This window comes from Strix aluco, chromosome 5 (assembly GCF_031877795.1).
Source record: "Strix aluco isolate bStrAlu1 chromosome 5, bStrAlu1.hap1, whole genome shotgun sequence".
NCBI classification, from domain to species: domain Eukaryota; kingdom Metazoa; phylum Chordata; class Aves; order Strigiformes; family Strigidae; genus Strix; species Strix aluco.
The window spans coordinates 19,254,059-19,276,259 of NC_133935.1; the positions used below are offsets into that span (position 1 = coordinate 19,254,059).

At 44.6% G+C, this 22,201-nt stretch overlaps 1 protein-coding gene across 5 annotated transcripts in view; it reads left to right on the forward strand.

Moving 5' to 3' along the window:
• The window catches only part of BPGM (bisphosphoglycerate mutase), a 28,993-nt gene that overhangs the window by 2,495 nt on the left and 4,297 nt on the right, over positions 1-22,201 (forward strand). Inside the window, exons 1-4 of one of the 5 annotated variants that reach the window (XM_074826277.1) lie at positions 8,320-8,501; positions 10,100-10,192; positions 11,162-11,342; positions 12,511-13,166. In XM_074826277.1, the coding sequence (XP_074682378.1) occupies positions 12,566-13,166 (601 nt within the window). In that variant the 5' untranslated portion in view covers positions 8,320-8,501; positions 10,100-10,192; positions 11,162-11,342; positions 12,511-12,565. Of the gene's footprint in view, positions 1-8,319; positions 8,502-8,907; positions 9,169-10,099; positions 10,193-11,161; positions 11,343-12,510; positions 13,167-22,201 lie in introns of those variants that run through there. The other 4 variants (XM_074826276.1, XM_074826278.1, XM_074826275.1 and 1 more) reach the window with 4 other exon arrangements.

The following is a 22,201-nucleotide window of genomic DNA, read 5'->3' on the forward strand; positions in this document are numbered from 1 at the left end:
ATCAAGAAAAGCCAGAAGAGTAAGAACTGACCTTTTCCTAAGTACTTTCCCCAGTTTGTAGTGTAAACCAGTGGGCTCAAGCTGATTGAACAGGTGCTGGGATATCATGCCAATCTAAGAAAGCAGAGCTTCTAAAAATGCTTTATGGCCTTTCTTATACTTTTGCTCAGTCACCATGTGTCACCCTCTGGAGAGAGATGGAATTCCCAGGAGTAGTCATATTCTGACATTTCCACAGCATTGGACACACAAGAAGCCTGGAGGGAACTTAATGGCTTTAAACTGCAACAGCAGAAGTTCAGACTGGACATTAGGAAAAAATATTTCACAGAAAGAGTGGTCAGACAGTGGAATAGGCTGCCCAGGGATGTGGTGGAGTCACCATCCCTGGATGTGTTTAAGGGTCGTTTAGATGAGATGCTGGGGGATGTGGTGTAGGGGAGAACTTTGTAGAGTAGGGCTGATGGTTGGACTCGATGATCCCAAGGGTCTTTTCCAACCTGAATGATTCTGTGATTCTGTGAACCCCTGCCAGTCTGGCTCTGAAGCTGTAGTAACTATTACTGTTACAAATAGAGGAAATAGGGGAAAGCCTGTAGAACATCAGCTTGAAACTACCCTGGAGAGGAACCTTTTAACTTAGCAGAACTGCAGGAAACTACAGTTTTGAGAGCTACATCAAATGGGGTAGTTTGGTGATAAAGAGAAGTGTAACTTGCCAATAAGTGGGTACCTGAGGGTAAGTAAGACAGGAAGAGATAGTTAATAAAACTGTCAGGCACTGGGTAGCAGACCCCTGAAGGCAGTAAAGGAGGTGTTGACAGCAGACAAGGGCAAAACAAGGCATGTTCACATTATTCCCAAAGTATAATACGGCTACATTTTCTTCTGAGTCTTGTCAACATGCAAATCTTGAGCTGTTTCATTACATTGATGTAAATGCCTTTTTTGGACACATATCAGTTGAAGTATGTTGTGTATTGATTTAGCTTAAATCCATTCCTTACCACTTCAGTTAAAACAGTAGAAAGCACTCTTCAGCTGTGGGAGTGCACCTCCCACAGACTTAGCGTTAATTTAACAGCACCAGTTTTTGAACTGGTTTAATTAAACTGCAACTTCCTGGCACAGGTCAGGACTGGCTGCTGTGGAAGCACAATCATGTCAGTGACTTTTGTGTCTTTTCTCAAACTTGTAAAAAGAAACCTTCTGATCATCGACTGGAGAGGTGGATTCATGTTGGACTGGCAATTACTTTGCTTGATTCTCTCTAGGTCAAGCCCTGTGACAAGAGCAGGTACCAAAGCATCAACAAAGACCATACCTTCTGTTATTTCTGTGGAAGAATGGGCTTTGTAATGAGGGGATAAGCAACTTAAGTTGAATAGGAAGGACACCATGGCCAGCTTCCTAACCCAACTCATCCAGAAATGGAAAATTTGCCCATCCCTGTCCTTACCTACATTCCTGTCCAGTTCTGTCGGTAGGCATGGTTATCACAGGAATGAGATTTTCCTCTCTTGTATATGCAGACTGTAGGTTTTCCAAAGCTCATCACTTTTGAGAGCAGCCTGCTATTTTTCTTGCCAAGTGGAGGCTCTTGTCCTTGTGGAAAAAGATTTTCATGCTCCATTTCAAGTTTCAGCAATCAGCCGTGTCTAGTTTTGACAAGAAAAGGGGTGCTTCAAATGCCTTAAGAGTGGTGGAAGGGATATGTTTTCCATTTGTGAAACAGAAAAGTGTTGAAAATATTTTCCTTATGTTTGAAAAACAAACCAAAATTAAGCACACAGTAAAACCAATGAGTTCATCTTGATGAGGAACAACATGAAAAATACCACTGTGGAATCTGTGCAATTAGAGCTGAATAGAAATTGCTTTATAACCTGAACTCATACACAACAGGAGAGCCAGATTGTTTTAGCTGACTGAGATACTCAGGTTTTGTGATTACAAGAGCAGAACCTCATGTGGTCTTTCTCCTGTCACATGGCAGGACCCATGGGCAATACGAACGTTTAGTGGGGATGTGGAAGGTCAGTGATTCCCACAAAAGTTTGGGTTATTGTCCTTCATTAATCCATGGATCTGCAGTTATTTCGCTGTATGCTCCAGGTTTGCTGTAGGGTTGGTCAGATGGGCTTCCGCACTCTCAGCATCTGTCATTTCCAGAAGTAATTCAGGGCATGCAGGGAGGAGGCCATAAACCAGGAATTATTCTGGCAGGATGCTTCCAGCTATTATCTTGTCTGGGGACGCCTGTGTGTCCTGTAACCAGAACATGTCTGTAACCCAAGGGGCTGGGAAAAGATGGTGGTCAGGTGTGGGTTGTTGCAGAAGCCAGGAAAATTAATTTGGCCTGTGTGTGCTCCCAGCTGCCCCCATAAACTAGGTGTAACCAAGAAGACCAGATAAAGTGGCTTCTTCATGTCTAAAGTTTGTGAGCACCTATATCTTTAGAAGGGCAAGAGACCTTGGTCAGAAAGCATGGGCCTCATTTTATGGTATCTTTCTAGAGGTATTATAAGCCTCCCCCCGCAATAGATAGTTTGTTACCAGGTATATGCTACTTCTGCAAATGCCTCTTAAGAAGGGCAGGACCATAGTCCCCAGACTTTTTTCTCAAAGATCCATTGAATTGATCTTGGCTCAGTTACTTATTTGGTATATTGCAGATGTGGACTTTGACAGGGAAGAATAATGATGGCAGTACTGAATCTTTAAATGAGTACTTGACCTATCCAAAATGCTAGATGTTGGATAGTGTCTCCTATCTCTGGGAAGCAGAAAAGTGTCTTTTTTTGTAATATAAAAAGGAGATACTGAATTACAGGCAAAATATTTTTTCCAGGCTCTTCTGTGGACAGCTAGATCTGATGGCAATAGAGAGGAATAGACTAATTCTGAATCAAAAACCAGTGGAAAGTCAGGCACAAAATTATTTAAATGAATAGATTTCCATGTAAGTAAAACAGGTGTGAGATGAAAATTAGAATTGAAAAATTCTGGGAAGTTGGATATCCTGACCCTCCATCTATGCATGATTTATTGGTCCTGTCTGCCTTTCCACTCATGCTCCTTTTTTGTTTGAGAAATGAGGGGAAGCATGAATTAACTTGTGATACACAGCTATTCATTTAGCAACTTCTAAAGTTTCCCAGGAAAACATCCTGTAAAAGAGAGGCCTGATTTTGTTGCTTTTTAAAGTCAGGAGCAACCCCAGTGAATTCTGAAAAGTTACAGTAAAGTAGAACAGTGTGACTCAGTCCTCTTTATATTACCTAATCATGACACATAGGACAGATTTTTTTATATAGGAAACTCATTTTTGTGCTCCATTCAAAACCAAACTAAACATCAGTCAGGCCTGTTTTGTAAACTGGTATGCTGCAGGAGAGCCACATACCATGGAAAGAAACGTAAGTAGCACAAGACAAATCTTTGTGATTTGTAGAGTGTTTGTGATAAAACAAACCTAATAAATACAGACCGAGATAGCTCTGCACACACACATCAGCGAGTTCTTAGTTAACCCATGGCTCATTGTAACATGGAAGTAAAAAACATTAGAGCAGCTTTTCTGAGGTGAACCATTAATTTTTCACAGACATTGGTACAAGTGAACTTGAATATGTCTTGTGTGTGTTTGTTGTTCTCCCCATTCTCTGCAATGACACTGGAGTTCCCATTTTACCCTTTTGGTTATATTTTCCCAGATTCTTATGTGCTGTTACCATGCTCTAGTATCAGCACTATCCAGTCTGTTTTCTAACTAACTTATCATGCCTTGACTAGACACCACCTTGCTGCTTCCTTTTTTACAGAGGCCCTTTAAAATTATCTCTTCCCAGACAGTTTCTTAGTGACGTCTGATGTCTGCAGCACTTTGTTGATCACAGGGAAAAAAAGGCAGATTCATCACGTTATTTTCTTTGCTTTTGATACTGTTACAGTAAGTTAATTTGTACAGTATTATGACTAGAAAACAGTGAAATGCCCCAAACCAAAACCTGCAATGTAAACCACTCCAAACCCACAAAATTTAAAAGTGAACCTTGTAGATTTTCAACTTGTGTTTCTTGCTCTAGAAATAGGAAAACTTTTGTTTGTGAGAAAATTTTGTTTTCCTAGCTGTTGGCACACTGTACAACTTATTTTATAGCTATTTTTGGGGGCTAGAACTGTATCCATGAGGTCTCCTTCAGTACATTGTGTTCTGTACACTTTCCTGTAGCAGCTAGGCACCTGTTGTGGTAAGGTGTTTATTTAATGATGTCCATGTAATGCTTTTGAGGGCATAGAGAATGTAAGGTTTTTCGCAGGTGTATGTTTTCAGCTTGGGATATGCAGAAATAAAATACTTTTTTGAGTTAAGATTTCAGATGAACAGACAGAATTCACATGTTTTACTTCAGAATAACATTACCAGTATCTAGCCATAGGGATTACATAAGAAATTCAGTTCCCACTTCAGGTTTGGAATACGATGCCTTACATAGCAGCTTCCCTCCATCTGTTTTGCATATAGTGAAGGCTTTTATGTATTTTCTTCCTCTTTCTCAGTCATTTATTCGGTACTTAATAATTGAGAAAAACTTCTGCATTTACTTAAAGATTAAAGCTATGATTCTGGTGACAAATGCAGGGTTAGTTTAAGTGCTTACACACTCACTTCTCTTTTTTTTTTTTTGACAGATTTTCCCCCCAAGCAATGGAGTTAAGAGTTAAAAAAAAAAAAGTAGAATACTTTATTTACCCTTCACAGGGACTTAGGCTTCTGGTTTTGACATAAAGAGAATCCATGGGTGAAGTTATATATTGCCTCCATACCCAAACAGGATGAAAGCCACACTGTATTTACATATGAAAGCAGCATTGTATTAGGCACTAGTAAAACAAAAGGTGAAAAAGGCCCTTTGCTGAGAGCTTAAACTGTAATTGGGTGACTAACTGGTGTGCAAGGTACGCCTCACTGCTCTGTCTGGTGCACCCCCAAGTTTTAGGTAATAAGAGGCTTGGTTTAAGACGTGGTGGTGCGATATATTGGCAAATAGGGGTAGGTGTGTGATGAAAAATTACCCACGCACAGGTATGCTTGAGCCAAAAAAATGTTGACAACCACTCATCTGGTTAATGCAAGACGCGGTGAGTGGCTCTAAGAAAAGAGACAAAAGTAGGACTGGCATGTCCTTGCCTGCTATGTGCTCTCTGAGCTCTGATGGAGAAGGCTTTATTTGCCTCATATTATAGACCAGAGTCTAGTGTATAGAGATGTATGGAGGACTTCAAGCCAACAGGACTGTGCAGCATGTCACGTGAACTGTGCTGTGATCTCAGGACAAGAAAAAGAGCTTCCAGTCCATAAATACACTTAAGTTTGCTTGAGATTCAGCTAAACAAGTGGGTGTAAAGACTAGACTTGGGTGAAAACATGATATTGATATCTTGTGGACTTGCAGTCTGCCTGGGATGGAAAAATGGAGTTGATTGAAAAAAGCAGTGAATAAAGTGGTCTTTTAAACTGGAAAAACTGAATAAGCAGAGGTGTACAAAGAATACGTAAGGAGACTGAAGGCGTGATGGATAAGATGGCTGTGGTGTTACAAGGAAGGGTATCCTTCCTGGGTAGCACTGTCCTGCTAACAGGAAGATTAATACACTGTGTGGGCTTCCCAGGCCCCTGTCCACATTGCAGTTGATTTCTTGCAAGAAATAAAGCTTGTGTTTAGTTTACAAGAGAACACATAACCACTGTATTGAGGGATGATGGGCAGGGAGATGGATGTAGCCAGAGTGATTTTACGGTGTAACAGTTCTGAGTCCTCTTGGGGAAACAAGGAGGTGTTTATGTCTCTGTGTACTGTGTTGTACTCCCAGACCCTTCTCAATACAAATTTGGCCTCAAATGAAAGTGGACCATCAGAATAGTTGCAGAGGAATGTGAGACAACAATAGCATGGATAGCAGACAGAGAAAAGATGGAATCTAGGACTTTTGTAGATGAAAAACTGTCAAGCGTTGAAAATAGCATGAATGGGCCTGCATCCAAGAAAAAGGTGAGGTTGGGCATGCATCTGGGTGGCAGAGAGAATGGGCATGCTGCTGGCAGCAACCAAATATGGAAAGGAGTAGGGAGAGTCTAGGAGGGAAGGCACAAATTCATGCAGTAGAAAAACACCCAGGAGGAAGTTTTAGAGAGGAGGTTTCAGAGTTATTAAAGAGTGTGAGGATTTGATTACAGAAGTTTCTTTTGAAGATGAAATTATTAATGAAGACAGATCATATAGCAAATAGTTCTAAACAAAGAGCTCAGGCTCTTCTTGAAATTACAATGGGTATGTCTGCAGTGCTCTATGGCAAATACTTGATCTAGCTTTGAACAAAATAACTATTCTATTAAGAAGTACCAAGGGCGTTATCAGTAAAGAACACTCCTGTTTGCCACAGTTTTCATCAATCATGAATCAGTCTTTTTTTGTTCCAGTTCTGTTTCCGTCTGTTCCTGCCTTGCTCAGCTTCAGGCCTTTTTTCAGTGTGATGCAGTTGTGCTGGTGTCAAGTGGAAGTTTATGTATTGAGGAAAGAAGTTTCCTGAACTGCTTCTGCCATAAACATTCCAGCTAAACTCTACAGCCTGGAAGGGCTCCAGAGCAGAGACCCTGAAAAACACAGCCCAGCTGGTCTGAGAGATTATAGTTGCCAAATGAGTGTAGCTGTCTGCAAGAAGTCATGTATGGGGATATGGCTTTGACTCTTCTGTCCTTGTGTAGTCAAGGTCAGATCAAAGTCATTAGGCTGTTTTTGCCATGCTGATGAAACGGTCTTGTTCAAAGACTAATGGAGATAAGAAATCTGTATTTAATGGCCATGGAGGTCCTGGCACATGGCACGGGTTGTTGTCTACTCCCTTGTAGTTATGACTATATGCCTTGTGGGCATATAATGTTTCTTTCTGTTAATTGTATTCTTAATAATTGAAGTACAGCCAATACATAGTGCTGATGCTCAAGAATAGATATTTTTCTTTCTATCTCTAGGACCTTTGGTTCTTTTCCTTGCAAAGTCAATCAACCAGTTTGCCTGTGATGCACCCATATTCAGAGCTGTACCACTAGTACATTTGTACAAGAGGAGGCAGGTTTGATCTGACTGGAGGCAGGATGACTGCCGGTGTGTGATCACGCAGTGTGATGTGGGAGCATTTTTCTTTACCAGTTAGAGCTGATGGGAGGCAAATCAAACTCTTCTGGTACAGTGAACTTAAGAGTACTACTTTGATTACGTAGGCTGGACTGGCTTTATACTGTAGGTTCTGGTTTAGGCAAAGTCGATAGAGATGAAAGGTAATTGTTAACATTAAAGCTAGTGGGTGAGGTGAAGAGGATTGTATGTGTAACTGTAAGTGCAATTCCCATCCAGTGGAAATATTTTGCAGAAGCAGCAGATTTAATGTGGTTCTGTATTGAGGTCAGGCATAGCTCTTTTTATCAGGAAAAGCATTGAAAATGTTCTCCCTGAGATGCAGAATGCTTTCCAGAGCTTCCCAGATAAATGAGGAACAAAGTCAGTGCAGTAACCACCAAAGAGACACAGGATGCTGCTCACTTACAGCCTGGCCACTCTTACCACTTAGCACACTTAGTGCTATGCCGTGCTGAGAGCCTAGTGAAGCAGTGTTTCAGCTGGCTGGTCCTTCTTTCCCGCTGACAGGTTAGGATCTAATCCCTGTAACTGCAAAACAAAACACTCTTTTTCCTCACAGCACATTAGAGACATTAACACCTCTGCCCCAAATTTTGTTAAATTTCCTTGTGTTGCATTTTTCTATGGGAATCTGAGTCCCCCATCTTTCATTTTCATGCACTATCATTTTAACCTAATAAAAATGGAAGACCACCTCCATCTCTCTTGTAGAGAGGGTGATCGAGCACATTCGGTATACATTCAGTTTGTGGCCCTTTAAACTTTACATTGTGGTTGTTCCAGGGTAAGCACTTGCAGAAGAAAATGTGAAACTGATTATGTACAGAAGATGTGCTCTGATTCTTTTTAAAAATAAAAGCAGACCTATGGCAATAGAAGCAGTAAAGGACACCACCTTCCCACACCATTTCTCACCACAGCTGCTCCGTCCACTTGGGTTTGATTACTTTGAACTGGAATTACAGCCTGTGAGTATGAGGGTAGATAGCATGATCGTTAAGAAGACTAACGTCTGTTTTTTTTTCCTGCTGATTTCATTATGAGTAATGAGATTTTGGACCCTTGCTTCTCACCAAAACCAAAAGGTCCTCAAGCCAGAGGAAAAGGAGAACCCTGCCTGGGGAAACCCCCGCCTGCCTGACCCTGCGCCCTGTTTCCTCCCCTCGGGGAACGAGCGAGAGGCTGGACGGCAGCCCAAGGCATCGGTGCTACCCACGGCGGGGGCTCCGGGCAGGGGGGGCCCGGCGGCTGCGGGCAGCCCGGCTCCTTCCCTCGCCTCTTCCCGGAGGCGGCAAGCGAGTGAGTGGGCGCCCTGCTCCCTGCCGGCCGCTGCCGCAGCGCCCGGCCCGGGCGGCGGGTGAGGCGGTGGCCGGAGGCCGGCGGCAGCCGCGGCTCGGGGGGCGCAGAGCCCACCTGCTGCCGGTGCGGGGTTGGCCGGGCCGGGGGTGGTTTCGGGGCTTTGGCTGCCTCTGGTCTGCTCTGCGCAGGCTGCCGTGGCCCCGTTTCTCCGCGTGGGTGGCGCCGACAAAGCGGTCAGCATCGCCCACGCCACTGCCGCCTGCGTTTGCGCGTCCAGAACCACGGGGGGCACCAACACCTCTGCTGTGACCCCTCGCAGAGGAGCGACCTGCTCTCGCAGGACGGGGACGCCACGGCGCCGGCACCCCCAGGCTCCGCCGGACTGGGAACTGCGCGCGGCCCCGGTCGGCCCGGGCCTGGCTCCCTTCCGAGCGCGCCCGTGGACACCACGCCCCCCACGCGTCACCGCCCGCAGGCCCGGCCTCATTGGCCGAGGGCGGTGCTCATCCTCTGGACTAGCCAATCAGACTCACGCAGCTTCGCGGGCGCGGGGCCGCCGAGGCCTCATTAAGACGCGGGGCCCAGCCCTCCTATCCCGGCGCGGCGGCGGCGCGTGGAGGGCGGTGGTGGCGTTGCGGGCAGGCTGGGACCGGCTGCGGTAATCCCGGTGAGGCAGCGCGGATTTAGTCCGTTAATTCTCTGAAGACGAGCGTGGGGGGAGGGCGCTGGAGTCCAGGGCGGCGGGGGTGCTCCCTCGGAGGGGTTGTGCCGGCGTTCTGGGCCGGCCCCACGGAGTGGGGTTGCCGGGGCCTGGGGGAGACTCCCTGAGGCGGGGAGTGCCGGGGTGTACGTGGGCTCCCTTGGCGGGTGCCGGGGCCCGCACCCGGCCTGTTGTGTGTGGTGGATCCTTGAGGGGAAGGGACGGTGGTGCGGGGGCCTGGGGCAGGTAGTGGCTTCCTGAGGGGGCCGTAGCTATGGGGCACCTCGTGTGTGTGTGGGGAGTTGCTGCCCTGCTAGCGGGTAAGTCTCTCCGTTCTTAGGGAAAGCTGAGAGGGACACAGGTGGACTGCAGACCTCACAGGAATTTGTATAGAAGGGCTGAGCAGGTGAGCTTGTGCTGGTTGGGGTGAGGAGCCCTGGAAACGACTTCCTCCGGCAGTTAGACCTTAAAACTATGCTTGGCTAAAAACTCTGCGGATGTAAGATGTTGTCCAGAGCACCTTGCTCTGTTCTGTGCTGAGCTGGAACTCTGTGTTTCTGTTCCCGGTCCAGGTATCCTGGCTGTATCCTCCATGGTGTCCCAGAGGTTTTAGTAGATTTCTGTGCACTAGAGCTATAGTAGTTGCCGTTTAAACAGGTCTTGGGGAGCAAATGATATCCTGGGGCATCTGGGAGACAAGAAACTTTGTCTTGTTGGAAGTGCAGGACCTGTGCATTTGCATTTTTTTGGGAGAAGGCAATTGGTAGCTTTCCCAGCCTGTGCAAGGGGTGTGTACTCTATTTTCTTACAGTTCTGAGAGCAACTGACGGTTGTCATAACCATTTGCACTTATGGCTTCTTTTTGTGTGAGTACTTGGTGTTTATTCTCTTCCTGCAGGTAACTAGCCAAGAGTGTGTGGTGGCCTCTATATAAAGCAGCTCTTGAGTCTGTGCTGAGATTGGTGTAGGTTGTTCCTTTGCCATAGGAAAGGTGAGTAGGATTACTTCCATGTGTTGCTCTAAGGCTTTCTAGCTTAAATGATTCCATAAGTGGAATGGTATTTAAACAACCCTGTGACTGCCAGTCCTTCCTAAATTTGTTTAAGAACGGTGATTCTGCCTAATCTTTTATATAACTGGAGTTTATGGTCCCCAGATGATCTTGGGTCTTTGTATGAGTCTTTTTTTAGTTATATTCATTGAGGTTTTTATTGGTTTTGGTCAAAAATAGCCAGCTAAGAACTTGTGTGAACAGGTGCATCTCCTTTATTGTTGGGTCTTGGTTTTTTTGGTAAATTATGCAATCTGTTCCTGTGGATAATACAATCAATTAGTCTGAAGAATGAGGTATCTGCAGAGATAGAGCTTTTTATGGGACTATGTTTTGTGTAGTAGTTCATGTTGTGAACACACTGCAATTTTTAGTCATACCTGTGGGATGTTGGAGAAAGCATTTCCATCTAAAGCCAATGTGATCTATATGATACTCCTTTTTGTTACAAACCTGGGATCTTAAAGGGTGTACTTTACTATTGTATCTGATGTGACATGATGTCTGGGATTTTGTCTGAAATGCTCCTTGTACGCAAAATTCAGGCCTCCTTTGCATGAAATCACAGCAGACTTTCCTTTGTATTTACCAACTGTCTATTGTGTGTCAGACAATACCTCCTGATACTCTAAAAATCTCAGTCCTCAAAAGCTTTTCAATCCTGAGCTGTACCAGTTGTTAGAGCTGGGGAGGTGTTGTGTAGTGTCCCTGTGTGATGTAGTCTGTCTTCTGTGGGAGTGAAGAAGTAAGCTGCTGTTACAGTTAAGATCAAATTACTGAGGTTGTTAATGAATTCAACTTTTCTATGCACTTTTTGAAAGTCTGGTAAAAATGAATGCTGGTATTGTACTGCGTAATTCCCAAAACCCAGAGTGCATGGGCCTAACCTGTCCTATTGACCTAATTCAGGGTCACAGCAGGCCTGAATTTGAGACACTTGAGGACTTGGAGTGTGACTGAACCAGCTCCAACTGATTTGAGATGATAGGAGCTCCCACATGTATGTCTCTTACGGAAACCTGATCGAAAGTTGGGTGTGCAGAAATCAGACCTCAGTGTCCCACTGTCCATGGTTTTGAGAGCACTTGATGTGAGTATACAGCAGTACTCCCAGTGCGGAGAGTTGTATTTTTGTATTTTTTCCATTGCTCTGACCATTGCTGTCTAGTCTGTGACATCTCAGGTCAGAGTGATCAGATGGTCCCCATCAGAGTTGCAGTGCTGTGTTAGATGAGTCTTTCAGACATAGCACAATCTGCTAGAAGGTCTTTCGCCATGTTGCAAAAGCTTGGGTGGGTGGTCAAAATCTGTCTCCCATTGAAGACAATCCAGAGGTGGTGTTGCTTAGTCAACAGGAGCAGGGAAAGGTGCTGTTTGACCTTATGAATGTGTAGCTGTCTTATTTAATGAGGACAGCAAATTTGTGCCCACTGCATAAGTAAAAACATTAATCCTGGTGCCTCAGAATCTGGCATTGTAATTCATAGACATAAGAAGAAAAAATATACTTGAAAGTCAGGAAGGGGATGGAATAATCTGAGATCACTTCTGGATTCAGTGAAATGAGGACTCACTAGTTGTGCGTTGCATCCCAGAGTAGCTGTGCTGTCACACTTGTGTGGAGTGATGATGGAGGAGGTGGGCTGGGGAAAAATGAAGCAGAAACTGGCATAATTAGCAGGACAGGATGGGGATGTGAGGAAACAAGTTATGCAGAGCATGATTATGGTGACATCTCCTTTGAGGAAAGCTAATAAAGTTCTGTGTATTACTGGTTCCAATTCTGGTCATCTTCTCCAGTTGCTCTGGCTGAGGATCACAGCTGCTGTCTGTGCCTGCATTCCCTTGGCAGCAGTGTGGGTCTGGGCAGCTCTTAAGAGCTTGGGCTCCATGTCTCACCTCTAATAAGTTCACCAGTGGGAGCGAGATCTACTTCTCTGTCTGGGAGCCTCTGATGTTGAATGAGGCTCTGTTTAAGCATTTGAGGGAAATCTGTAGGCAGGAGCAGCTTGTGCAAATCTGCTGTTAATCAGTTGGTTAAGTGGGCTAGTTGCAACAAACTGGGTGGAGGATGGTGCTTTTCCTCCCACATGAGGGTGGGAAGGAATTCAGAGACCTCAAAGGTAAAAACATACTCAGCAGACACTTGTATTTGATTGTTTTGATTCTGATAGTTGTCTACTCTTTGCTGCCATATGACTACTTGTAATGCATTATCTATGGGATGTTTGATGTATCTGTCTCATGTCTCTGTCCAGATGCATCATTATTAGATGCCAGACCTGTTGTCATCTGTGCTAAGCTGCAACCAGAATGGCTAAGTACAGGCTTGTTCTTTTAAGACATGGGGAAGGAGCCTGGAACAAGGAGAATCGCTTCTGCAGCTGGGTGGACCAGAAGCTGAGCAGTGATGGGATAAAGGAAGCTCAGAACTGTGGCAAACACCTTAAAGCGCTGGGCTTTGAGTTTGACCTCGTCTTCACCTCTGTACTCAGCCGTTCCATCCAGACTGCATGGCTTATCCTGGAAGAGATGGGCCAAGAGTGGGTTCCCATTCAGAGTTCCTGGCGGCTGAATGAACGTCACTATGGTGCACTGATTGGTCTCAACAGAGCCGAAATGGCTCTGAATCATGGGGAGGAGCAAGTGAAAATATGGAGGAGAAGCTATGATGTTACCCCACCTCCCATAGCTGAATCTCATCCTTACTATGAAGAGATATACAATGATCGCCGGTATAAATGCAGTGATGTCTCTCAGGATAATCTCCCAAAGGCTGAAAGTCTAAAAGATGTGCTTGATAGACTCCTTCCCTATTGGAATGAAAAAATAGTGCCAGAACTGAAAAGTGGCAAAATGATCCTTATCTCTGCTCATGGTAACAGCAGCAGGGCATTGCTGAAGCACCTGGAAGGTAAGGGACTTTCTTTTAGCTTTTCCCTCTTCTCCTTACTCAACTGCTTAGAGCTTTACATCTTGATCTGTAGCATATGTTACTTACTGGGCAATTAATGCCAATGTCTGTGGTCTTCAAGGAGAGAGTAAAAAGTTGGCCTGTTGGAACAGAAATCAAACTGGGGGATGCGGAAGGGGGAGAGAATTAGTTAGGTTAATGTAGTTAAGAAAAGATGCTTCCACTGTGTTTCTCACTGCTCATTTTAAACTACTGTATTCAAACTAGCTTTGAGGTTGGTCTAGATAGACAAAAACTCTTCAGGCTCTAACTATTTTTGGATTTATCTGGCTGCTTTGGAAGGGTTGAACTAATACTCTGTTCATTAAACAAGCGTTGCTGTAACACAGCAGAAAAAAGTGTCTTGGGTTGTGAAAGACATTCTTGACTGTTACTGTGGTGGGTGACTTTTGAGGCTTCATTCCTGGTAATTCTTTACTTAAAAAAACTGCTGTGACAGAGTTCAGAGAGTAGATACTTGCTAAAGCTTATGCAAATACTGTATTTCCCAATATAGAAGATGCTTACCAATAAACAGCTAAGTTGGTAGCTTAGCATAAGGTTGCTTATTTATTTGGAATGTAAAAAGGATGTGATTTATCTTTAAGTCATTGCTTGATTTTTTTTTTTTTCCCCCCCTGCCTTCTCTTTAATGACATGGCTTCTAATTTAGGTCATCCTAAACTGGAAGATGGACTATATTAATTTCTTCGTGCGTAGAATAGAATTTAGTGATAACACATGTACAAATGCAGCCTACTAGAGTTGTAGTTGCAAGTATGCACAGACTGGATTGCGTCCTCTCAGTTTTTTTAGTTATAAAACCCTTTGGTGTGTGCCTCCACAGCTCTGACTCTGCTGAGCACTTTTTGCATTCAGGCGTGCTGGAACAGTCAGGACAGCTGATGCTTTAGCAGGAGTCAGAAGCCCAGGGAATAAGCATGTACAAGTGGCTTCTGGAACTATAGAGGCTGTGAATTCTGGGGTACAGATCACTGCTTAGATGAAGGAGGAAGGCTGGTTCAGCCAGTTCCACTGATGCGGTCAAGGTGGTTGTCCACACTATGTGAAATGATAGAATTACAAAGGAAAAGGGGTAGGGGGATCTGCAACCACAGTGTCTCCCCTGCACACCCCACCCCTCCCCCCAAACTGAACCAGTTCCATGAAGCCATGCTGGCCAAGCCCTTTGGGGGTGAAATGCTGCAAGAGGACCACAGCTTCAGCAGAGACCCTGGGCCACCTTCTGTGCAGGCATGCACCAAGGCTAGAGCTGACAGCATCAGTGACTGCTAAAGGTTACCTGAAAGTTAATATGGCTGGATTCCTTGCTGCACTGAGATCAAAGAGAACAGTGTAAGAGCAGCTGCAAAGCTTTTCTTTGGGACTATCTACTGGGTATAACTCTTCAGGGCTGCCCATACTCAACCAAAGTAGAACAGAGCTGTATCTCTTGCCTGTCCTACCTCTTACCTTGTCCCTCCCAGCATGTGCTTACATAGGGAAATGTGAAGAATCCTTGGCAGATGATCTAGTTCTGTTGACTGAGGACTGTCCATCAGCTACTCCAGCTCCCACACAGGAGCAATTGTCAGATACATGCTGGCTTTTCTGCCCTTCATGCAGTGGAGATCTGGATTGCTGCAGAGCTGGCCTGAAGGGTGGTGTGAACAGAGCTTTAAGACCCCTGTTATTGCAGCCTGCTCTTTCTTTCAGAGCTCCAGTCTCTCTCTGGCTGGATCTAAGAGGTTCCTTGTCTGCATTGCTGACTGTTTCTCCCTTTCTCTTCTGAAAGGGTGTGAGTTGAGCTGCGCTGGGGCCTTGCTGGAGCTGGAACTGATTCAACAGTGCTTAAAGTTTGTTAGTCTACTGTATCTATAGCACTCACTGTGAGGTGGGCTTTTTTATGGACTTCTGACAAGCTTAGTGTGTCCTGCACTGGAGTGCAAGTTTCTAGGCCCCTCTGTTAGCTGGAGCCATGGTTTTTGGCTTTTAGAAAATTGGGCTCCAAATGCATCAAGCAGCAATCCTACATGCCTGCTTGGATGTCTTAGTGATAACTTAATCTTGGGAGATGTAGCCTGGAAACTTTAAATGGCAGTAAATATGAATGTTTTAATTCAGTTTGATCTGATGAAATGATTCTAATTGTTTCAGTGTGAAATTTAGTGTCTTTTCTGAAAGACTTCAGAGTATGCTTGAAGCTACTATTTCAAGGAGGTATTTTTTTGAGATGGGCCTGCAATTCTCAATCTGAATGTTTTCCTTGTTATGAGTAACTGTTAAAGAGCTTGAAATGTGGATCTGCTTTCTACTTGCACGCAGATCATCAGATCAACAGAATGTCAGGCTAACAAGGCTTTGATTGTGGGTTTGGATTTTGTTCTTGTTTTCTCAGTGCTCAGAGTATACCTCATTAAGGTATACAAAATGTCTGTAGGATCTGTCATGGTTTGCATGTGAGGACTTAAAAAGTGAAACCCCAGTAGTCTTTCTGGAAACAGTATTTAACACAAACTGGTCCACACTCTTGTATGCACTTGGAGATCAGAAACAGCAGCTTCTCTGAGAGCTTGTTCTTCTGTCCCAGTGGGCTGAGTGACATTCTCCCAGAGGGTGCTGCTGAAGATCTTGGTGCTGTGAGCTGTTGGTGTCCAGTGGGGATGCTGGACTGTGTTCCTTCTAGGTAATCCCACCAAGGACAAGTGTAGCTGTTTTGTCCTGTCAAAGATACTATGTTGGTATCAATTTTTGAAGTCTCTAACTGAGCTTGTCTAGTCCTTTCAGAGGAATCATTGCCACAACTAAAAATTGGCAGAGCAAGAGGGCAGTTTTCATTATATGTTGTTAACATTGGAAAGGCTCTCTAAAAGTAATATTTTCTTCTTTAGGCAGCAGTCTTGTGCTTGCTGGTAGAAGTGTCTTTTCATAACTTAGCAACTGTTTTATTCTGTGACACCTACTGGTATGGACCATGACCTGTAACTCAAGTCTTTGACAGGCCATGTTTTTTCTTTCATGGTATGCCATCTGATGCCTTGAAAAAGGAATGGCAGCAAGATGTTAATGAGGAGGGTATCTAAAGTAACCATATCAGAGTTGTACAATTGATGTTTCGGCATCTAAAGTAAAATCTTATGATTATGAAAGCATCACTTGCTAAAATCTGCTAAACAAGCATCCTAGGTGCACAAGGTCTATTTACAGGTGATTTTTTAAAATTCTTTGAAGGAGTAGTTTGCTCTTTTAGTTAATAACTGATACTTCAGATTGAGACCCTCTTAGCACTGTCCCATTGTGAAGACAACATTAGTAATAGTTGTGACCACCTTGCCCAGTTTCTGTTGAAGTACTAATTGGAGACTAAGTCTAATAGACTAATTTTGCATGTGACTGGCAGAAGGATTGATGAGCTGTCTCAACTTTCTTCCCTCCTAACCATTTAACCCTGAGGACTGACATTAAGTACCTCAAGACAGGGTCTTGTGGAAGGCCTCATTATAGAATTTCCTCCCTGTTGAAAGGTTGCCATCTCTTGGATGTGGTATGGTGGTCACTGAGCCTTGTCAGGCTCAGGGTAAAAAAATGAGGGGAGGAGTTACCTGGTCTCTTGAAGGACGCAGTTGTTGCACCCATTGGGCTTGTCTGGTTGTGGTCACACAGCTGGGGCAGAGCTCTGGAACTGGGCTTGCTGACAGAATCTGGTGACTGGGAAGGCCTGATGCTGGTGTCACCAGTTGGTGAGCAGGGAGAGCAGTGCCCTCAAGGATTCTTCTTTCTTGCGTTACAGTGAGTGTGATACTGTGCAGTTACAATATTCCAGTAGTTTAACATGCTGGAGTTACACATTGTGAGTTGTGGTATGGATTGTGTTGAGGACTACCTAGTAAGTTTATTTTACTGATTTTTTTTTTTGTTGTTGCTTGACTTTCTTAAGGAGGTACTACTTATGTTACTGTAGTGTCTGAGGGTAGTTACAGAAACCAGCTTGAAATGTCAACTTGCTGCTGCTGAAATGAGATAGTCTTGCACTCCCTGTCGTTCATCCCAGTCTTGGTTCTCTGCTTCTACTGCTTATTTCTTGTGAGTTCATTGGGCCTTTTTGCAAGTTAACTTGGCCTGTAAACTGGCAAGAAGCAGCAAGGAGTGGATAGTTTTTAGTCATGTTGGTGGTTTGAATTAGCTCAGGAAAGGGGCTGACAAGTACCTAATGATAGTGCAAAAAGGCTGGAACAGCCTGATCAGGACCTGCAGCTGGGACAGAAAAGTTTCAGACATGAGTTGTTAGTGACTGGTTTTCACAAATGTGGGTTTGAGGGATGCTCAATAGTGTTTCAGCCAGAGATGGGAACCTTTTGTCAGAGCTCTGTCCAGGGCAGTATGTGTGCTGGTAGGCTCCAGAGTTGCATGCTCAGAGAACTCAAATGCGCATTTGTCAGTGTTGCCTTGAGTTCCTGGTGGTGGTAGTGCAGCCTGGGTCTGCTCAAGAGTTATGGAGCTTTCTTACCTAATGCCATAGTTGACAGCTAGTGCTGGTAGTAGCAAATCTCATGCCTCTTTCAGCCAATTTAATCTTGGACTGCTTGAGGAGTTTAAGGCAGGCTGGATTTCTCTACTGCATGGGAATATAATAGATTCATGGTTTGCTTTCCTACACTGTGTCATATTTTCTCAGTAATGACCACAGTCAAAGTCAGACTGATCAGGAGCTGTTTATGTAATGACATTGTATTGGGTCTGGCTGAGATGGAGTTAATTTTCCCTGTAGTAGCCCACAGTTCTTCATGCCCCATGTTGGGTGCCCAAAAGAACTAGAACTGTGGTGGGTTGACCACTCCATTTCTCAGCAGGACTGTAGGGGGAAGAAAATAAGATGGAAGAAAACTCATGGGTCAAGTTAAAGGCAGTTTTAATAAAGCACAAGCAAAGGCTGTGCACAGAAGCAAAGGTAAACAAAAAATTTAGTCTCCATCAGCAGGTGATGTCTAGTCACTTCCCTGGAAGGAGGGCTTCAGTATGCACAGCAGTTGCTCTGGAAGACAAATGTCACAATAATGAATGTGCCCCCCCCCCCCCAGCCCTTTCTTCTCTTAGCTTTTCTTGCAAAATGAGCAGATGTCATATGGTATGGAATATCCCTTTGGTCAGCTTGGGGACACAGCCAGGACAGTTGACCCTACTAAGATCTTGCCCACCCCCAGCCTACTGGGTGGTGGGGGGAATGCTGGAGGAACAGCCTTGATGCTGTGTGAGCACTGCTCAGCAGTAGCCAAAATACTGGTGTGTTAACACCTTTCTAGCTACCACTACAAAGCACAGCAGTATGAGGGCTGTTATGGGGAAAACTAACTCCATCTCAGCCAGACCCAATACAATGTCAGGACAGGGGGAGAAAAAAAATGTGAAAGACCCATGGGTTGAGGACAGGGAAAAATCACTCACCAATTGCTGTCACAGGCAAAACAGACTTGCCTTGGAGAAATTTAAAATTAATTTATTGCCAATCAAACCAGAGTAGGGTAATGAGATATAAACCCAAATCTTAAAACACCTTCCCCTACCCCTCCATTCTTCCTGGGCCAAACTTCACTCCTGATTTCTCTACCGCCTCCTCTCCAAGTGGTGCAGGGGGATAGGCAATAGGGGCTGTGGTGAGTTCATCACATGCTGTCTCTGCTGCTCTTTCCTCCTCATACTCTTGCTGCAGTGTGGGGTCCCTCCCATGGGAGACAGTTCTCCATGAACTTCTCCAATGTGAGTCCTTCCCAGGGGCTACAGTCCTCCACAAACTGCTCCAGCATGTGTCCCTTCCATGGGGTGCAGTCTCCTTCAGGAACAGAATGGTCCAGTGTGGATCCCCTGTGGGGTCACAAGTCCTGCCAGCAAACCTGCTCCAGTGTGGGCTCCTCTCTCCACAAGACCACAGGTCCTGCCAGAAGCCTGCTCCAATGTGGGCTCTCCATGGGTTTACAGCCTTCTTGGAGTGCATCCACCTGCTCCAGCTGCAGGTGGATCTCTGCTCCACCTCTAACCTCCCTGGGCTGCAGGGGCACAGCCTGCCTCACCATGGGCTTCACCACGGGCTGCAGGGGAATCTCTGCTCCAGGGCCTGGAGTGCCTCCTCCCCCTCCTTCACTGACCTTGGTGTCTGCAGAGTTGTTTCTCTCATTTTCACTCCTCTCCTTTGCTGCTGCACAGCAGTGGGTTTTTTGTGGTTTTTTCCCTTCTTAAATATGTTATCACAGAAATGTTACCACCATTGCTGATGGGGTCAGCCTTGGCCAGTGGCAGGTCTGACTTGTAGCCAGCTGGCATTGGCTCTATTGGACACAGGGGAAGCTTCTAGCAGATTCTCACAAAAACCACCCCTGTAGCCCACCTGCTACTGAAACCTTGCCATGCAAACCCAATAGAGACATACAAAATCTTGGCAGACATAAGGGTGAAACAGATAAAGATAATACGCTGCAGCCATGGTTGTAAGCCCACCCATCTTCCTTCTTTCCTTAAAATCTGCCCAGTGAGCTAACATTCTGTAAAGATTAACAGCCAGATTCTAATGCTGTGCCCACTTACCTTCTCTACCCTACTGAAGCTAGGTCCTCTGCTGGCCTGCAGGGAAGGCAGAATATGGTCCTGAATATTTAACTTATTAGGCTAAAGCTTCAGTATTTTCATTAAGCATGTGGGAAGGATGCTATGACCTGATTTGGATCTCAATTACAAAGCACCAGTTCTAGAACAAGCCCATTGTGGCTGAATTTATGCATATGATCATCTGTGCTTTGTTGGATGAATCATCTGGCCTCAAGTGTAGTTGACATGCAGGGGAGGGGTGTAGCTATTCTCAATAGCTGTTGTGTTTTTTGTGTTGCTCTGACCATAGGAATAGAAGGAACTTGGTAAGAGCAGGTGAGAGGGAGGGAGAAGCTGAGCCAGCCCTTGTAGAAGTTAGGTGTAGGTGCTCAAAGTCAAGTCCAGTGGGGTTTGCCTCTAGGACTTTCCAGGGTGCAAGTATTGCAAACCACTTCATGGACTACCAGGTAAAGGTGAATTCTTAAGCTTGCACAGAGATATTACTGGTCTCTGTGTTTGACCTAGTTCAGTTAAATGGAGTGTAAGTGAGGTGGGAAAGAATTCTGGAATATGATTTTAGAAGATCTTTTTTGAAATAAGTGCTGTACCAAACTCTTACAATGTTCATGTACCTAACCGTTTCCTGCTATACAACTGCCATTAAGGAATAGTGCTTGACAGGTGCTCATGAGAGAGAACATGGGAGATGTCCACTTGAGGAATGTAGTTGCCCAGTCAGCATCTTACCTGGGGTCCTGAGGAAGACATCCTGAGTACTTCAGTAATGTATGTGGGTTCGCATGGCTGTAAGTAGGTAGGACCTTACTTTTAAACCTTCTTGGGGAAAGACTGCTTCCAGCAATACCATACCCTTCAGCAGTGCTGAGACCCAGGCTTTAGTGTTATACTGGAGGGAAGAGTATTGCTTTTGCAACGGTCTTACTTCCCATTGCACCTTGTTAGCGGTTGAGTCCTTGCCCTGATTTAACCCTTCTTCCCTGTGAGATAGGATGGGGTTGTGACACAGGCCAGCTCAGAAGAAGTGCAAGAAAAGGTCACTTTGCTATAGTTACAGCGCATGAAGTAACCGGATAGCAGATAGCTTGCACTTGCAATGTCTGGAGTGTAAGATGTGATTGCTTTACTGTCCTCCTAACTGGCTGCGTGGGGAGTGTTCTGTGTGCGTTTTGCCTGCACCTGAGGAGCTTGTGTGACAAGCCTGATCAACTTCTTGCTTCCTGAAGAACAGAAATACTATACAAATACAGTAACAGTACTGAAATAAAGCAACAGGACGCTATTGTTTCTTTAGGATTTTCATCTGACTTCAACTTGCATTTCTGGCTTTAGCCTTCTGGCTGTGAGGCCACACTTCTATATGAGGAATAATTCTGAGAAAGCCAACGTGTTTGCTGCAGCTTGTTTATCCTAGACTGCACTGTTTTGCTTTGTAAATCAATACTAGTTGACATTGATGTGGTCACTCTGTTCTGTAAAAAGCATTTCTGAATCCATGTAGCTACAGCTAGTTTTGTTTAATCCATCTTTAGAGGAAACCTTTAAATACACTGGCTCCTGACCACTTTATGTGGTTTGCCTAAATTCTCCTGCATGACTTCATCTCCTTTGTATATATCTGAATGGTTTAGTCTGGGAGACTGAGTTTGAGAGGTGGGCAGAACACTTCCTAGGGCCAGATTCTGTGTTGATACATGGTGACATGCATGTGTTCTTAAAATCTAATATATTTAAGAATCCTTGAAATAAGAGTTCAGGCAGCTTGGCTGCTTGTTTTGCAAACCAGAGTCCTTGAGAATAGTGCTTGTGTCTGGTGAATAGACTTGGTATATTTTCCCATTGATTTCTGTGTGGTTTTAAAATTTTACATTCTCCTTGAGTGCTTTTCTGTAGGTCTGATTCTGCTGCCTACAACAGGTGAATTATTTATCCCTTGTATACAGGGATTGTTTAAACTGGCAGTGTGTGACTTTTTTAATGGACTGATGGCTCAGTATTTAACAAGGTGTAAGCTTCTTGCAAGGATTTGGCTGTTTCTCTTGCTCTGTGCCCTTCTGAAATTTAGGGCTAATGTACAGCTGAACTTAGTGCTTAGCCTAATCAAAACAAGAATAGGTCACTGCAAAAGTTGCATGCTTGTGTAGTCTCTGGGCAGGGGCATAAAATGATTCTCACCTCATGATTAGTTCTGTGTTTTCTGACCTGTTGTTATCCCACTGTTGCTGAGTGGCTTGACTTTGTGGGTTTTCCTGTTAATATGTTCTGCTTTTCTACTTAATGTGAAAATCACTGGTAAACTTGCACCCATATGTACTGAGAACCATCTGTTTTGTCAGCTGCTCAAGAGGATGTTTTCTTCATGCACTTTGGTCTAGCTTATATGGTGTCATCACTTTAGAAGC